Source organism: Trichosurus vulpecula (genome assembly GCF_011100635.1).
Source record: "Trichosurus vulpecula isolate mTriVul1 chromosome X unlocalized genomic scaffold, mTriVul1.pri SUPER_X_unloc_5, whole genome shotgun sequence".
In the NCBI taxonomy this organism is placed as follows: domain Eukaryota; kingdom Metazoa; phylum Chordata; class Mammalia; order Diprotodontia; family Phalangeridae; genus Trichosurus; species Trichosurus vulpecula.
This window is the reverse complement of record NW_023494381.1, coordinates 557,151-576,464: the sequence shown is the minus strand read 5'-3', so window position 1 is coordinate 576,464 and position 19,314 is coordinate 557,151. Positions and strand designations below refer to the sequence as shown.

Here is a 19,314-nt window from a genome sequence, read left to right as displayed (position 1 = left end):
GGAGAATGTCATCTTCCAGCTGAAGGAGGCCAGTCTGTCTGGAATATAACATCCAATTAGCCTGGAAGGACAAGCCGGAACCAGATTGTGAGGAGCTCTCAAGGCCAGATGAAGGCATTTCATTTTTTCTCAGAGGCAATGGACAGTAACCTAGTCAGATAGGAGCAGTTTTGGTGGTTTGTCAGAGGTGGAGAATGGATGGTTTGAAGAGGGGAGGACTTGAGGCAGAGAGATGAAGTTAGGGGGCTATGGCAGGCATCCAGGTAAGTGATAAGAGCCTGCACTAGGGTGGTTTGGTTGTAAGATGGCCAAGGATTGGCCACTTACTGCTCATTGAGAGTGAGAGTGACTGGTGTGCAGAACCAGGGAATTTAGGAGGGGAAAAGATGGATTCTCTTTGGGACATCCAGGCAAAGAGGGCTAGCAGACATACAGCGGCAGAGCTGGAAGGAGCTTCTGACACCAGCCAGTATAATCTGCTTCTTTGACAAATGAAGATGACCTTGGGAAAATTATTCCGGAGTTGGGACTCAAAGCCAAGTTTCTTTATTCCTCATCCAATCCTTTACCTCTCTTACTAGTACTCTTACTTATGCCTACTAGTAAGAGTATTACCTATTTTTAACTTGCTGCTCACACCACCTAGGAAATTGTGGGCCTGGGCCTAGAACTCAGGTGTTCTGACTGAAAGTACAGTTCTTGTCCATAGCCCAGGCTGTAGAGTTCTTTCTAAGAAACCTAAACCAGAGGCAAGTATGAGAATGAAACATGCCAAGAAGACTTTTTAAAAATTCTCTTTGGGGGGGAGCTAGGTAACACAGTGAGTAGAGCACCGGTCCTGAAGTCAGGAGGACCTGAGCTCAAATGCGGCCTCAGACACTTGACATATGTACTAGCTGTGTGACCTTGAGCAAGTCACTTAACCCCAATTGCCCAGCCAAAAAACCAAAAAAAAATCCCTTTGATTTTTTTCTAAGAAGCTGTCACTAAAATACTTATACATCAGCATTATTTAGATGGAATACTCAATTGCCAGTCTTATTGCATTCTTAAGATTCCAATTTAATTATAAAAATAACTAAAAATCTGGTAAGGTTCCAGAAAGCAGAAGTAAAATAGATGACAAATTGCTTTAAAACATCAACCTTAAAATTTTTTAAAAAGATAAATCAAAACTTTTCTCTATGAAATAAAAAAGAACAAAGGAACTGAAATTAAGAAGGGAAAACATCATTTTCTTCCTAGTTATGACACGTCACACACATCTCCTTTGATCTTGATTCTGCCACCGGTAGCAGTAGCTTCCTTCTCTAGTTGCGGGAGCAGCCTGATGCCCTCAAGGGACCTTCCTGTCACTATAATACAGTTAGTCCAAATTCAAACCTGGGTCTGTCCTGATTGTCATTCCTACCCCTCTGTATACCACAGTTACCTCCCTGACAGGTGAGTGGAATACAAGATTGTGAAAGCTTCCCTATGAATAACTCAGGCAAGGTGATACTCAAATAGTACAAATTTAGTTAGGATGTGGACCTCACTAGGCCTAAGTTTTGTTTTCCTGTAAATCATATGATTTTGGGGAAATCAGGTGATATTCCCCTCTCCCCCTCCCCTAGCCATCTTAACATTAAAGTTTCCCTATAAGGTAATTCTGTAGTTTCTGTGCTGGTATTGGGTAAAACTTATTCCTGGTTAGATTGTGAGGCCACCTGTCCCCGCAAATGGGGACAGGGGTCCAGCCTCTGGGCTGGGATTTCTTAGAATTGTTTGTACAAGGACATATATCCCCTTGCTTGCCTTCTCCCCCTTGCCTCTCTTCACTACTATCTCCACCCTGGTAGTGGGAGATGCCCAATTCTCACAAGATTTGATCAAATAAAGCTTCTGTTTTGTTTTTACCTTGAGAAAGCTGAGACACCTCTGATTTTTATTTGAGTCAGTGATCTGTTGACCCACACAGTTTTGGGGGCTTGTCTCGGGATTCCCCTCGATGGGGGGGGGTTATCCTCACCAGGGAGCAGGATCCAGTGCCCGTGCACCAAAAAAGATTTATTGGGGGTTCCTGGTCCTGGTGTGGGGCTCCTCCCCGTTGAGGAAAAATCCCGAAGAGAGAGACTCAGAGGAACAGAAGCTGTGCTAGGCTCCGACATTCCAAAGTGAAAAGTAAAAAGCCTGGCCGGCCGGTGTGGTGAAGTCATAAACAAGTACGTGTACTCTCTGGAGGTAAGCACTCGGGAGGTCTGGGGGTTATCTGTTGAGTCTAAGACTCGGGGAGTGCGGTGACAGCTCCCAACCAAATTAGGATGGGATAAAACCCCAAGGTCGAGGACGCTTCATGGGGGACTTCCGGGGAGTTGGGCGACCCTCCCCATTCGGCTAAGTTCTTCTGAACTTGGGGGGTGCGGTGACGGCCCTCGTAAATTATGGGAAAAAAACAGTCTAAGTCTGTGCAGTCGGAGCACAAGTGTGAGGTACCTGTAGATAGTCCTTTAGGCAATCGATTGCAAAATTGGAATGAACAACCAAAGTATAAAGGAAAAGATAAGAGAAAGATGATTAAGTACTGCTGTTTTGTCTGGGGCGGAATGAATATCGGGGGCGGCATAGCATGGCCGAAATTTGGCTCCTCCGAGGATTGGATATGCCCAAAACTAAATTTATATGTAAACTCAAAGGAGCCCTTCAATTTGGAGGAGAGCTCCTACTCAGCTCTTTGGCTGCCGGGAGTACAACAACTGGTGATTAAGGATAAAAAAGAGTCTAAACTCAGTCCTTGGGATCCACTCCTTTCTCTTCCTCCCCCATATCTGCCTCCTCAGGGTGCAGCTGCTGCAGAGGCTCCCTCTGAGCCCGATCCTGAGCCTAAGGGGGAGGAGCAGGAAGGCAATCTCATTGATCTCAGGGAACCTCCCCACAGGCCCCTGAGAGGAGAATTGAGGCAAAGCCTTAAAGATCAGGAAAATTTACCCCTGGAGCAAAAGAACCCAAGTATGTTCCCCTTGAGGGAAGTCCCCTTAGCTCCAGGAGAAATAGGGTTTGTAAATGTTCCCTTGAATACAACTGAGGTCAGGAATTTTAAGAAAGAGATGAAGATCCTAATGGAGGATCCAGGTGGCTTATCAGAACAGCTAGATCAGTTCTTAGGCCCTAATATTTACACTTGGCATGAGTTGATGTCCATATTGAATATTTTATTCTCTAGTGAAGAAAGAGGAATGATTAGGAGAGCTGCCATGGCAGATTGGGAACGGAGGCACCCGATTGGTCAGGGGGTGCCTGCAGATCAAAAATTTTCCCTGGGGAATCCTGGGTGGAACCATAGTAATGCAGACCACAGGATCCACATGCAAGACCTTAGGGACATGGTGATTGCAGGAGTTAAAAATGCAACCCCAAAGCCCCAGAATCTTAAGAAGGCCTTTGAGGTGACACAGGGGAAAGATGAATCACCAACAGAGTATTTAGAGAGACTAAAAGAAAGTATGGCAAAGTACTCTGACTCAGACATGAACGACCCCACCACAGAGACAATGCTAAAACTAAACTTTGTGACCAATGCATGGCCGGATATTAGTAAAAAGATTCAAAAGATAGACAGATGGAACCATAAAGCTTTAGCTGAACTGCTGGAAGAGGCCACCAAGGTGTATGGAAGAAGGGATGATGAGAAGCAAAAGCAGAAAGCCAGATTAATGATACAGACAGTCCAAAATATAGCAGGAAAACCAAGAGGTTCGGGACAATGGAAAAAGCCCCAAGATCAAAAAGACGATAAAAAGGAGAGGGCACAAAGTCAATGGGATCAGAGAGGGAGTGGAAGAAGGCCTCTAGTGTGTTGAGAGTATAGGAAGGAGGGACATATAATGAGAGATTGCCCCCAGTGGCTGATGGAGGAAAGAATGCGCTCCCTAGTAGAATTAGAAGATTAGGGGTGTCAGGGGTTCATTGAACAGCCCCACCCAGAACCCTTGATAAACCTAAAAGTGGGGCCCCAGTGGGAGGAGATGGTGTTCTTGATAGACACCGGGGCATTTCGGTCATCTATGACCCGCCTCCCCTCTGGGACTAAGTTATCACAGGAAACTCTTATGATCTCAGGAGGAAAAGGTGAAAATTTCCCAGTACCACTCTCTGAAGTTTTGGAAATCCAATATCAAGATACCACAATCTTGAGTTGACTACTACTGGTTCCAGAAGCAGGAATAAATTTGTCAGGGAGAGATCTGATTACAAAACTGACTATTCAACTGACCACTAGGGGGCCCCGGATCATTCCATTTAGAACTTTACTTATGAGAGAGGGAGAAGAAGGATTAATTCATTCAGAGGTCTGGCCAGGCCCCAACAACAGAGGGAGGGTTCAAATGACACCACTAAAAATTAGACTGAGGGATCCAACCATGGTGGCAAGGGTGAGGCAATACCCTATATCCTTAGAAGGCCGATGGGGACTCCAACCTGTCATTCAGGGGTTACTGGAGGGAGGACTCTTGGAACCGTGCATATCCCCTTTCAATACACCCATATTACCAGTCCGAAAAGGGGATGGAACATACTGACTGGTACAAGATCTGAGGGAAACTAATAAGATTGTCTTGCCCTCCTATCCAATAACCCCTGATCCCTACACGATCTTAGGGAGGATAAAAGAAGGTAGTAGCTGGTTCAGTGTAGTAGACTTGAAAGATGCATTCTGGGCCTGCCCTTTAGATATTGAAAGTAGAGACATTTTTGCATTTGAATGGGAGGACCCCAGACCAGGAGAAAACAACAATACAGGTGGTGTGTTCTTCCCCAGGGGTACACAGAGTCACCAAACTTGTTTGGACAAGTCCTAGAGAGAGTGTTGGAAGGGTTTGAAACTCCTCCAGGGACTCAAGTACTACAATATGTAGATGACTTACTGGTAACAGGAAACAAAATACAGGATGTCAGTGCAGCTACTATTAAATTGCTAAATTATTTGGGATCAGAAGGCTTGAGAGTTTCAAAGAATAAATTACAATTTGTTGAAAAGGAAGTCAAGTACCTGGGACATTTAATTAGTGAAGGGCAAAAGAAATTGGATCCAGAACGGGTGGTGGGTATCCTTCAAACCCCACTCCCCAAGAATAAGAGAGAGCTCAGGAAATTCTTGGGGATAGTAGGATATTGTAGGAATTGGATTGATTCTTATGCTACTCTCACCAGACCAATGTACAAGTATTCGTTAGAGGGACAGCCAGATGAAATTGAGTGGGACTCAGAGGGCGAGGAAGGGTTTAGGAAATTAAAGGAAATACTCATCACCCCTCCTGTACTGACTCTCCCATCATTAGAGAAGACTTTTCATTTATTTGTGAATATAGACAAGGGGGTGGCATTGGGAGTCCTTGCCCAAATAGGAGGGGGACAGAGTAAGCTGGTGGCCTTCCTCTCGAAGATTTTAGATTCCGTTGTAAGCGGGTGGCCCACCTCTATTCAGTCTGTTGCAGCCACTGCCATACTGGTGGAAGAAAGTAGGAAGCTCACGTTCGGGGGAAGCCTCATTGTGAGTATCCCACATCAGGTCCGAACCATCCTTAACCAGCAGGCAGAGAGACGGCTTACTGATTCTAGAATTCTAAAATATGAAGCTGTACTTCTTGAAAAAGATGACTTGATCTTATCCCAGGACAATAATATAAACCCAGCTGCCTTCCTATCCTCAAGAGGTACAGATACTGCTACTTTAGAACACTATTGTATTGATTTAATTGATCTCCAAACCAAAGTCAGGGAAGATTTACAGGAATCCCCAATTCCAAGGGGAATGAACTGGTTTATAGATGGGTCCTCCAGGATAGTGGAGGGAAAAAGAATAAATGGATATGCTATAGTGGATGGTGATAGTTTCTCTCTGGTTGAGAACGGTAGATTGCCTAATTCACGGTCAGCCCAAACCTGTGAACTATATGCATTGAACTGAGCCCTGAAGTTATTAGAGGGAAAAGATGGAAATATTTATACTGATTCTAAATATGCTTGGGGTGTGATTCATGTCTTTGGGAAGATATGGGAAGAAAGGGGGATGATAAATAATAGAGGAAGAGACCTAGCCCACGTTACCTTGGTCTCTCAGCTGTTAGTGTTATACCAGAAGCGAGTGAGACATGCCACAGAGTATAAGTTTTAAGTGGAGAATTTATTAGCCAGCGGCCATTGGGGCTTCCCAAATCAATGGCCCTGTTTTAAAGTGAAAGGGTAGTTTTTATAGAGAATACAGGATTCAGTGCTTAATTATCTCTTGAAATGTCATTTTGCAGACTTGGCACGCCTGTACCTTTTATGACCATGATCAAAGGAAACTCCTTAATAGATTGTAGATACAACATATCAGACAGCTGACTAAGTGTCGACTGAATTACAACCCAGAATCTCTGTGTCCAGTTTGCCATACATCCCACAACATGACTCATGAGATAAGAGCTAGGAACAGTCACATAATTCAAAAGAATATCTGGGGCTGAGGCTTTCATCCTTCAAGGCCATAGGCAGACCGAGGGATGCTCCAGCTGGGTTTGTTGAAACGAGATAGAGTCGTCTCTCAGCCCACTCAGGAAAGAAACAGAGATTGCTAAGCATCAGGCCCTTCCCTTGGCCATACTCCATACTCTCAGAACAGTCATGGGGGGGGTGTGTCAAGGACACCCACTGAATGCCAAACGGCAGGAACTAAGTCTGATTTTCTTACACAAACTGGGGTTTGCAGTTAGGGGCTGGGGGCAGGGTTTTTCTAGCAATAGCTGGCTACTCGAGTATCACATTAGAAAGCTTATTATTACCAGAAAATAAATCAATAATCCATGTGAATGGTCATCAATCTGAGCAGTCCTTCAAGGTTAGGGGTAACCACCTTGAAGATGAGGAAGTACGGAAAATAGGAGCTATAGAATCTGAACTACCCGACCATTTGCTGGTACTAATTCCCTCTTTTCCTCTGAGTCTTCCTTCCCCAACCTTTACTACAGAAGAACAGAAGAAGATGTCATCTTTGGGGGCCCAAGAGTGGGAAGGCCGATGGTATCTCCCAGATGGAAGAGAGGTACTGACCAAATCAGGTATGAGGCAGGTCCTTCAACATTTACACCAGGGCAGTCACTGGGATGTCCAGAACCTGTGCGATGCTGTTCTCTCGTGATATGTGCCAACCGGCCTTTACACTCTAGCAAGACAATTGGTGCAGTGCTGCCTTGTTTGTCGAAGGACGAACAAGACTGCTTTGCGCCGAACCCCGATGGTTGGAAGGCCACCAGGTCTTCAGCCGTTTCAAAGCATACAGGTGTACTTTACTGAGCTGCCCCCCATAGGTCGTCTCAAATACCTGCTGGTCGTAGTGGACCATCTGACATCTTGGGTGGAGGCTTTTCCCTCGCCCCGGGCTACTGCCCCTATGGTACGTAAGATTCTGTTGGAACAAATAATCCCACGGTATGGGATGGTGGAATGAATTGACTCAGACCAGGGGACTCATTTTACAGTTAAGATTCTGCAGCTCCTTATGCAAGCCTTGGATATTACATGGGAGTTTCATACTCTTTGGCATCTTCCCTCATCAGGCAAGGTAGAAAGAATGAATCAGGAGATCAAGAGACAGCTTATGAAGTTGATGTTAGAAACATATTTGTCTTGGACTAAGTGTCTCCCCCTGGCCCTTCTTAGAATACGTACTAAACCTCGAAGGGACGTGGGGTTCTCTCCTTATGAGCTCCTGTTTGGTCACCCCTATCCGGGAAAAGGAGAAAATTGGGATCCTATATATGAACAGAAAGATAGGTTTTTAAGGGAATATGTATCTGCCTTGGCAAAACACCTCCGTATTTTACAGACTAAGGGGTTGATTGCTCAGACCCCACCTTTAGGCTTTCCGGTGCATAAGTACCAACCAGGAGACTGGATCCTGATCCGGACGTGGAAGGAGGAAAAGCTTGCCCCGACCTGGGAGGGGCCTTTCCCAGTTCTGCTGACATCAGACACTGCGGTGCGGACCACAGAGGGAGGCTGGACCCATCACTCCCAAGTGAAGACATCTACTAAGCCGCCTGGCGAATGGACGGTTGAACCATTGTCCCAGAGGGACCCATTAAGAATACATCTGAGGTGTAAGCCTCCCACCGGCTGGATGCATGAACCCTGAACACCTACCTGATCCATAAGGTTTCTGACTTTTCTTAGTATTGTAACTTCCCTCTCTTTTTCTTTTTTTGTTGTTACTGACTGTATTTGCATTAGAGATCTTTGCTTGTCTTTCCATCACTCTACATAATCAGTTTGCTTGTAACCAAAGTGTGACACCATGGGGGTACCTATACTTTTATTCCTGCTGGGTCTAGCTCCCCTCACTTATCCAAGCCCGATTCCTTGGCTTCCTCAGGAAAACAGCTTTCAGACCCTTATGCAAACAGTAGCTAATACCTTTAACCTTACTAATTGCTGGGTCTGTGGGGGGCCTCAGAGGTTGGAATCTTGGCCCTGGGTTCCAATTCCCCTAAGGCCTGAGTGGCTTCTCAGTAGCAAATCTACTGTCCATGATGGGACTGGGTTTTGGGATGAGTCTGAGCAACACACCTGGTCCCTCTCTAAAACAAGGAAGGGAAAATACTGCCTAAATCAGACTGGCCATGGGGAGAATTTAGGATGGAGCTAATGCAAATGGACCTTTAAAGGAAAATGGGAAGCAAAAGTCTATAACTGTACTGCTGTCCAGGCATGCTGGAACTCCACCCATATCAGGCTTAGTACTGGGGTTTGGACAAATTGTAGCTCAGGGGGATTCCTTTGTCATCTAGCACTTCTCGTGGTCATCAAAAATGAATCTGAATACCATGCATTAGTATCCATATTTAAGCATCAAAATCTTAATCAAACCCAAGGAATCATCTCCATCCCTTACAGACACTGGAGTTGGGATAATGGCTCCTATTTTGGATATTTTCAGGAGTTTTGGAGCAAAGAGAATATACCAGACCACATCTCTGGGACTCTCAGGTACAGAGTTAAGCAATGAAGGTGGAGGGAAGATCGTCAATCATGGAAGTGTCGGTATAATGAGATTGACACAACCTATTGGGGAGGGCCTTTATGACTCGAGGATCAACAGTACTACCGTTCCGGGATTGGCAATGTCTCTAGGATCTTCCCACGGAGTGAAGGAAGTCGGCCAGCCTTAAAAGGACACTATTGGGTCTGTGGCCACACTGCATATACACACCTCCCTGTAGATTGGACTTGTTATATAGGACTGGTTAGACCTAAGTTCTTTTTCCTCCCTGGACAGGAAGGTAGACATCTAGGGGTGTGTGTCTATGATGATTTAGAGAGAGAGAGGCGGAACCTTGATGCATCTATTGCCCAGACAGGAGATGCTAATGGATGGGGAGACACTTGGCCCCCCTTAAAGGATTGTTAAAGAATATGGTCCTGCCACCCGGGCCCAAGATGGAAGCTGGGGCTACAGAATCCCAATCTATATGCTAAATAGAATCATTAGACTCCAGGCAGTTGTGGAAATTGTGGCCAATCAGACACGTGATGCCCTACACCTACTGTCTTACCAAGCAGATCAGAGTAGAGAGGCAATTTTACAACATAGATTAGTTTTAGACTATCTATTAGCTGGGGAAGGAGGCGTATGTGGGAAGTTGAACTTATCTACTTGCTGTATAAAAATTGATGACAATGGCCAACTAGTGAGAGATATTGCAGACGACATTTGCAAAATAGCCCATGTCCCTGTACAAACATGGTCCTCCCCTTTTGGGAAAGGGTGGTCCTGGTGGTTGCGGTTTAGTGGACCTTGGTGGAGACAGGCACTGTGGTTCTTGCTAATAGCTGTAAGTGGAGTTGTACTCCTTCCAGTTTGCCTTCCATGTATGGTGCAATTGATTACCAGTATGATAAAAAGGACTTTATCAAAGATGATTAAATTAGAAGGAACAGCCAGTGGATCTGTCAGACTGATGATTCTCAAGGGGCAGGAATGGGAACCAGTTGAGCAGGAGGACCGACTAGATCCTGAAGAGAAGACCAATGAGTTAGATTGTGAGGTTGAAGAAGTGTACAAGGATTGGTGTGGGAAGTTTTCAACTATGGAATAAGAGGGGAGAATTTGAGTGGAATATAAGATTGTGAAAGCTCCCCTGTGAATAACTCAGGCAAGGTGATACTCAAATAGTACAAATTTAGTTACGATGTGGACCTCACTAGGCCTAAGTTTCATTTTCCTGTAAACCATATGATTTTGGGGAAATCAGGTGATATTCCCCTCTCCCCCTCCCCTAGCCTACTTACAAACAGCCATCTTAACATTAAAGTTTCCCTATAAGGTAATTCTGTAGTTTCTGTGCTGGTATTGGGTAAAACTTATTCCTGGTTAGATTGTGAGGCCACCTGTCCCCGCAAATGGGGACAGGGGTCCAGCCTCTGGGGTGGGATTTCTTAGAATTGTTTGTACAAGGATATATATCCCCTTGCTTGCCCTCTCCCCCTTGCCTCTCTTCACTACTATCTCCACCCTGGTAGTGGGAGATGCCCAATTCTCGTGAGACTTGATCAAATAAAGCTTCTGTTTTGTTTCTACCTTGAGAAAGCCGAGACACCTCTGTTTTTTATTTGAGTCAGTGGTCTGTTGACCCACACACAGGGCATGATGAGAGTGAGTGACGTTCAACTCTCCTGTTCCTTAGTCCTTATGGCTTGGACTTTACATTAAAATCCAACAAGTTACATTAATGTCCCTTCTTAAAAAAGTATCGTGAACTCATCTGTTGAAATGTAGACGTTTGCAAAGCAGAAATGATTGTATGTGAATTTACAAGCCGTTAGGTTTTTCCCTCCCCTGCCAAAGGATTTTTAATTTAAGACAGTAGCTGTCCTGCTTCCCTATGTGCCCTCCTGAAATTCTTTCAGCCCTCCCCAAAACCAGCTCGTTCTCAGATGTCTCGGGTCATAAGCAATCTGGGGAGACTGAGGCGTGGGAAAGAAGTCTGGGATGACTTAGGAGTGAAATAAAGTCCTCTAAAAGCCCTGGTGGGAGGATATAGCTAGACTCACTTTGTGGATGACTGAAGAGTCATTCAGGAAACAAGTGACTAAAGGACACCTCTTGGGGAAGTTTGTGTGGCTGTGGCCAAATAGCTGCAGGATCTCTGCCAAGAAAACCCCCAATGGGGTCACAAAGAGTCGGATGCTAATGAAAACCACTCAACGCCATGCCCACCTGTCCCACCCTCCTGTTAGGTGGAGGAAGGTCGTGAGTGGAGTGACCATGGTCACTGGGCTAGGGGCCGGCCAGGTGGGACGTGCAGAGGAGATGCTCAGAACGTCCTTAGGAAGAGGTGCATGAGAGGGAGAGGGGCTCAATCTGGAAGGAAAAGGTCATGGGGTGTTCAGGTGGCTGTAGCCATCCCTCAGCCGGATGCCCCCTCCCATACCTTCTAAGCCCAAGGGAAACTTATTTGGGGACCAAGAGCTATTCTGGGTTGTTTTTTTTTTAAGTGGAGGAGGTGTTAGGGTAGCAGGAAAACAAGGGAAGATTGAGTGCCAGATTCAAGGGGCGGCTTTGGACGGGGTTCAAATACTTCCTTTGCCATTGATTTCTTGTGTGACCAGGACCCGTGGTTTAATTGAATTTCTCTCAACTATAAAATTTAGGTTGTTGCTCTCTACCTCTAAGGTGTTTTCCAGCACCAAATGCTGCAATCCCTTTATAGATCAGCTACCACTTGTTCTTCCTCTTCTCTACGCTCCCCTCCCCAATCTAGAGAAGGCCAAAAGGGAGGGCTGGGGGAGGGGGGCCCACAGAGAACAGGCTGCAACCCGAAGCTTCAGCTGCGAGCTAAAGCGGGCCTCGAAGTTCTGCTCCCAAAAGGATAAAGAGGAGCCCACGGGCAGGGAGGCCCTCCGACCAAGGGCAGAGGCAGTTTCAGCCCCGATGCCGCCTGCGCTGACGTCATTCACACGTAAGCATTGCTAAGCAAGGTTTGTGGTACTCGTGGTTAAGATTCTCCTTTCTGTTAATAACTGTTTTTTAAAAGAAGGGCTGGCAGCGTGTGGGCCCTAGGGTTGCTGTGGCCTTTGCCCCGAGGGGATCACGAGGCGGGGCCCGGCGGAGCAGCGGCGCCCTAAGCGCTGCTGAGGTGAGGGACCAGCAGTAAAGAGTAAGACATCTGTGTTCATGTGTATTCAATATGATGGATTGTTTTGCCTTATATTTACTTGTTATGAGAGACCTTCTATTTGGGCGTGGGGGCAGAGTGAGATGCAATAAATGAATAAATGACTAAATAAATGAATAGATAAACGTGTCAAGAAAACATTAAAAATATATATATATAACAAAATAAAGTTCAGAAGGGCCATGTGGCCATTTGGTTATTACCATTTCTCGTTTAGTGCATACATTAAACATAAACTGTGAGAGGTTCACAATTTTTATATACCTTTGGTGTGTTTGGTTTACTGAAGCGTTCTTGGTGACTGTTAATATCATAATGAATTTTTTAAAAAGATTTACTTGAATCCAGTCTGATATTTCTGGACTTCCAAGAGAAACTGTGTGATTTGCTCTGAGGGGCTGAACTCAAAGTGAGGAGACGAATTCAGATTCCACCTCTTTCTTACTAGCTGTCTAAGCATGGAGCAAGCCACTCAACTTTGGCCTCAGTTTCCCCATTTGTAGAATGGAGATAATATTAGTTCTGGGTTCTTGTAAGGAAAAGAGTTTTGTGAATTTTTTAAAGGAAAGACAAATGTAGAGCCTTATGTCCAGTCTTGAATTTTCATTAAGCGCTGGTTTAGCCAGAAGTGAATACACAACATGGACATACTATATGTAGGCAATAAACTCTTGGCTCAGTCTGCCATTCTGACCAGTCTAGGGCAACTGCGAATTAAAAGCAATAATTAATACCAATTATTGGCTGATTTTCTCATCCCTTGCACTTTTGAAAGACATGAAATAAAGAGGAGAGTGAAGGAATAAAGGCTTTTCACAGGTGCCTTTAACACATCATCTGGCTTTCAATTGGTCCTGGGTGGCCCAAGACAAAGTTTCTCCTCTGTTCATGAGAAGCACAAACAAAAGATAAAACACATTTTCTAAACATGAGTGACTCCTTGGCTTGCGTGAATGCCCCACCCTTCCCTCGGCCCCACTTTGGCTCTGTGTCTTCTGAGAGCTCAGTTCACAATGAAGCTGAGCTGTTTCCAGATCAGATCACTCCACCTGGGGTCTCTGAGGGCTCAGCCCTCTGCTATGTGGGCTCAGAAGCCTCAATGACAATAAACAGAGCAGATGGAAGGAGAGGACAAGGCTTCCTTTTTACTGCCTCTTAGAAACCATAATTCAGAAGCTATTTCAATCAACCAATCAATCAATAGACATTTATTAAGCACCTATTGTATGCCAAAACTAATTCTGGTTCACAACTAAGAAACTGATTCATCAATTTTATGAGTAGCATCTGAACCACCACTACCCCTTCCCCCAAAAAATGTTTTAAAGTTACAAAAAAAGAATAGTTTGAACAGTCTGGGAGAATGAATAGCATTTTGATTTTCCTTTTTAAACTTCCCATTCTATTTGACTTCCATATCCTTGAGTACTGACAAGAGGGAGCTGGGTAGGTTGGTCACCAGGTGCAAACGGAACGCTATGGTGTAAATTTGGCTTTGAATTCATTTTCAGTATTTCTGATGGTTTAATGCTCAAGAAACTGCAGCGCTGAGAGGAGGGAAATGACACTCCACCCACGGAACGCAATCCCCACCACCTACCTTATAGCCAAGAGCCTTCAGTTCACTCGCAGAGCAGGGATACAAATCCATGAACTTGTACCTAGCGACCAATAATGCTGTTTCCTTGCCTTCGTATTCTTCCTTGAATGTTGTGAATCATCTTTTTTCCACTTTCAGGATACTGGCTAGGTCACCAATGTTACTTACAAAAGCAAGCAATCTGGCCCATATTTCCCTGCCCAGGAGAAGAAAGGAGAGGAGAGATAGTTCCTAGTTCTCTTGGAACACGTTTTAATCCATCTTCTGTCTTTCTCATTTCCCGTGTCCCAATTAAGCAGCTGTTCTGTAGGGAGCGAGTCCACAATCCCCTCGACTCAGCTAGGGGCTGGACAGAAACCAAGGGCCCCTGGGCATCATCAGGCAGCCTCCCTATTGGGGAGGACAGACAGCCTGTGTCCTAAAAAACTAGAGGTTGGCAGATCTTTGTTGAGTTGTTTGGTTTTGAAATTAGTCTTAAAGCAGTATAAGTTCCTAATATCAGAAAGGTTCTTTGATTAGGGAGAATTTTGGATTTGGGTTGGGGAGTGGAAAAGATCATCCTATCTCTCCATTAAGTGAATCAATAAGCACTGCCATGGGTTGTGTATCACAGGTGAGCTGGGAAATGTTTAACAACTGGGTCCCCTTCCAAATGTGTGTATGATATACTTTAACATGTTCTCCATCACTTTCTCAAGTCTGTACAGTCAACAACAATACATTAATCCTTGACTTGTAGCGTTTGCTGATTTTCAGGCTCTAGTGGAAGATGTGGCAATTTGGGTGCAGGGAGCCAGGATGAGCCACTGCAGCATTCCACTGGTTCTGCCTTATTCTGTTAGCAAGGTAGGTTAATCCCAATTTCTACGTAACAAAAACTTGACAATCTTCCTCAAACCTGACAATGTGGATGCTTCCAGAAAGGCAGAAGATTTGTAAAACTTTTAATTTTTGGCAAGACCAGCCAAGGGGAGGAAGTGGCATTTGTCAGCTGCTTTCTTAGTGGTGGGCACATGCCACCCCCTCTCCAAAAAGACAGAGCTTGGTGTAGCCACGCAGGCAAAGAGCTGCTTAAACCTGTGCCTCAACCTTTTCTCCAGTGACAGAATCATTAAAAAACTGGCTCACATTGGAGCCACGTGTAGTTACTATATAATGTGCCCCCAAATTCCTCTTTCATTATGCTTCACGGGCCCCAGAGAAGGACATCTGGTTAGTGTACTCTTGGAGCACAGCAGAGGCAATTAAGTAGTATGAACTGAATGCATGGAATTACCAAAACTTGGGCTAGCATAATGACAGCCCCCAAACTAACAGAGCTTCTCCTGTATCTCCAAGGATAGAACAGTACAGAACTACCTGGACTTTTTGATGCTAAAAGAATACATTGGACACCAAGATAAAAGCTGAAGGGATTGTACTTTCTTGGAGAAAGCTAAGATAAAAGAAAACTAAAAACAATTAGCAAGAACAATTGAATATCAAAGTAGAACAAAATACAGATGAACAGGAAGGCCTAGAAGGACTTCTGCTTGGGGAGAATATTAAAATGGACATCTCTGTAGTAACAGTGTATTCTAGGGCCAGAAATGGGCAGGGACATGGCACCAAGGTAATAGAATAGTTGAAGAAGTTAAAGTGAAAATTAATAAATATATAAGTGCCCACTATGTGCCAGGCCCAAACAGAGAAAGACGAAGAAGAAAATATCCCCTATTGTCAATGAACTTAAGTACATTTACAGCATGTCCCAAAAGAATGAGTGCCCTTTTAAGTTGTTTAAAAGTGCACTCACACTTTTGGGACACCCTCTGCAAGAATATACACATTAAATATAAAAAGATTTGTACTAGTTAGGGAGGGTAGGCACTAAATGGTGGGAGAATCAGGAAAGTTCATCCAAAGGTGATGCTTAAACAGCATCTTGAAAGAAGAAAGGGATTGATTCTATGAGGCGAAGGTGAGGAGGGAGTGCATTTCTGGAATGAGGGACAACCTTGGAAGGGAGATGGAGGGCTGTGTGTGAGAAACTGAGAAGGATGGCTTGGTTGCACAGCAGTTTTCTGGGAGGCAAGATGTCTTCAAGGGGAGTGGAAAAATAAGGCTGGGGCTAGAATGTGAAGGGCTTTAAAACCTAAATAGGGAAGGTTATAATTTGTCCTAGAACCAAGAGGGAACCACTGAGGTTGGCTGAGTAATGGTACGGTAAGATCTGTGCTGATGGAAAATCACTTTGGAAGCAGTGCGAAGATGGATCACAGTGATGAGAGAAAGCAGACAGACCAATTAGGAGGGCAGTGGTGATGAGAGAGCACAGAGAAAGAAGAGAAGGGGGCACAGGGTGGGGCTTCGGGGAACACCCACAATTAGGAGCCAGCAAAAAGAGACTGAGAAGTGGTCAGAAATCATGCTACTTTGCTCTGGGAGACACGATTTGAAAGACATTTAATAAGGAATATATTTAAGCTCCCCCCCCCATTTTCTTTTTTTCTTTTTATTCAATAACTAAGATTTTTTTATTTTTTGTTTACAACACTCAGTTACACATAATTCTTAGTTACAGATTTTCTTCGCCCCACCTCCCCAAGACGGCATGGAATCCAATATATCTTCTAGATATAAATTCGCATTGAACTTATTTACACAATAGTCAAGTTGTAAAGAAGAATTATGACAAATGGAATGAATCATGAGAAAGAAGAAACAAAATAAAAAAAAACCAACCAAAAACAAAAACAAAGGAGAAAAAAAACAAAGGGAAAAAAGGAAAGCATACAGTGTGCCTCAATCTGCATTCAGACTCCATAGTTCTTTCTCTGGATGTAGATAGCTCTCTCCATCATGAGTCCTCTGGAGTTATTTTTGCATGTTGCATTGCTGAGAAGAGCCAAGTCTATCAGGGTTAGTCATCACAGAATCCATATATCTGTGGTTGTGTATAATGTTCACCAGGTTCTGCTGAGCCTTTATTCCTAAATCATGAACACATTTTATTTAGTTTCCAATTAATCTTTAGCTTATTTTTCCATGTTTCTTTATTACAAATAATTTTTACTGCATCATGATCTGAAAAGGATGCTTTGAGTACTTCTGCCTTTCTGCACTGGATTGTGAGGTTTTTATGCCCTAGTACATGGTCAATTTTTGAGTATGTGCCATGTACCACTGAGAAAAAAGTATATTCCTTTTTAGCAGGCTGTAGTGTCCTTCCTTATCTCTTTTAATTAGATCTATCTTTTATTTTGCTTTGTCTGAGATTAGGATTGCTACCCCTGTGTCTTTTTCTCCATCCTACTTCCCCTGTTTATGGTTTGATTTCTCCCTTTCCCCTTCCACTCCTCAACAAAGTTTTCCTTTTGATCGCCACCTTCCTCAGTTTACCCTCCCTCTTGATTCCCCTCCCTTATCTTACCAGTTTCCACTTGCTACTTCTTCCCTCCATTCTGACCACCCACCTCACTTTTTTTCCCTTTCCCCTCCTACTGCCTGTAGACAAGTTTGATTTCTATACTTATCAGGCTATGTTATTCCCTTCTTGAACAAAATCCGATGAGAGTAAAGCTCAAATGATGCTCTTCTCCCTCCCTTCTTTCTCTCTACTACAGCATGTTTTCGTGCCTCTTCATGTGATATTATTTACCCTTTTCTACATCTTAATTATATTTTCATCATTATATCAGTTATTTTATACTGATATCCACATTCTATGAATATCCCTTTTGATTGTCATAATGAGTATGCTATTCTCAAGATTGACACATACATATATATATACATATATATATATGTATATACAAAACAAAATAATCCTATATAAGGATGTGATTAATAAGTCTTATTGATTAACTAGGGGTTTTATTCCCCATTTACCTTTTTATGTCTCTCTTAAGTTTTGTATTTGGAGATAAAAGTTTCCATTGAGCACTGGCCTTTTCATCAGGAAAGTCTGGAATTCCCTTATTTCATTGAATGTCCATCTCCTTGCTTGGAAAATTATGCTCAGTTTTGCAGGGTAGTTGATCCTTGGTTGTAGTCCAAGCTTCTTTGCCTTTCAGGATATTGTATTCCAATTTCTCCAGTTATTTAATGTACAAGCTGAAAAATCCTGTGTGATCCTCACATTAGTTCCATGATAATTAATTGTTTCTTTCTAGGTGCTTGCAGGATTTTCTCCTTGACCAGGTAGTTCTGGAATTTGGCTATAATATTTCTTGGAGTTTTCAATTTGGGATCTTTTTCAGGGGGTGATCGATAGATTCTTTCGATGATGATTTTACCTTCTGGTTCTAGGACCTCTGGATCCCCAGGCCCCCCAACACAGGACAGGATTCTGTGGAAGCAACGAGAGGCAGCAGGGCAAGCCACCGGCCATAAGACATAAACTACTGAGGCTTGAAGCCCAAAGGTGTGAAAAGCATCTTCTTGAACTTCTGGGTGACATAAAGGCCAGGTAAATGGCTTTAATCCTTCCCCCCCCTTACCCAGAGAATTCCTCGGGGAAAAAATGCTGGAAGAGAGGAGACAAGAGTGGGGCTTCAGTGGCCGAGTAATGGGAGTTCCTGAGTCCCAGAGGGGCAGAGCCAGCAGGGGCCAACACCAGGAGCCCAGATGTACCATTGTACCCCCAGGGGAAGTGGCAGACACCAGCTCAAACAACAAACATCTGAGACCATTGCTGAAGAGCAACAGTGCTAGAGAGCAGCTCCAGGGGAAGAGGAGACTTCAGGAAGCCAGGCCCCTCCCCCACACCTCAGGAAACTGAAAGCCAGTAACTAGACTCACAATCCCCAGAACAAGAAACCTGGGACAGAGAGCCCTGAGCCCCCAAAACAGAAATTCACTATGAAGCCAACAAAAAGCTAGCCAACATGAAGAAGAACACACAAAAACCAAGGACCATTGATTCTTTTTATGGAGACAGGCATGATCAAAACACCAATTTGGAAGAGGATAGCAATGACACTATACCCATACCTGATACCTCAAAAGGAAATATGAATTGGTCTCAAGCCCAAAAAGCATTACTGGAAGAGCTAAAGGAGGATTTTAAAAACCAAATTAGGGAGGTAAAAGAAAAAATGGAAAAAATGAAAAAAAAACACTGATGAAATCAAGTCCTTAAAAAATAAGATTGGCAAAATGGCTACAGAGATTCAGAATCTAAATAGATAAAATGACACCCTAAGAGGTAAAATTGACCAAATGGAAAAGGAGACTCAAAAACAAAATGAAGATAGCAACTCATTAAAAATTGGAATTGAGCAAGTGGAAACCAATGACTCTATGAGGCATCAAGAAGAAGTAAAACACAAGGTAAAGAATGAAAAAGTAGAAAAATATGTGAAATATCCAATTGCAAAAGCAACTGACCTGGAAAATAGGTCCAGGAGAGACAATTTAAGAATTATTGGTCTACCGGAAATCCATTCAATTCTATCATAAGTAAAATATAGATAAGGCTTCGAGAGATGAAGGAATCTTGACTCAGTAAGAAGGCAGATGAAATTCAGTTTTATGCCG

At 43.8% G+C, this 19,314-nt stretch overlaps 1 protein-coding gene across 1 annotated transcript in view; it reads left to right on the top strand.

The window, feature by feature from the left end:
- Positions 1–248: 248 nt before the first annotated feature.
- The window catches only part of LOC118833236 (proline-rich protein 14-like), a 31,914-nt gene continuing 12,848 nt past the window's right edge, over positions 249–19,314 (top strand). Inside the window, 6 exon segments of the mRNA XM_036740600.1 lie at positions 249–263; positions 2,820–2,988; positions 7,188–7,414; positions 11,257–11,311; positions 11,781–11,978; positions 18,085–18,199. Of these exon segments, the coding sequence (XP_036596495.1) occupies positions 249–263; positions 2,820–2,988; positions 7,188–7,414; positions 11,257–11,311; positions 11,781–11,978; positions 18,085–18,199 (779 nt within the window).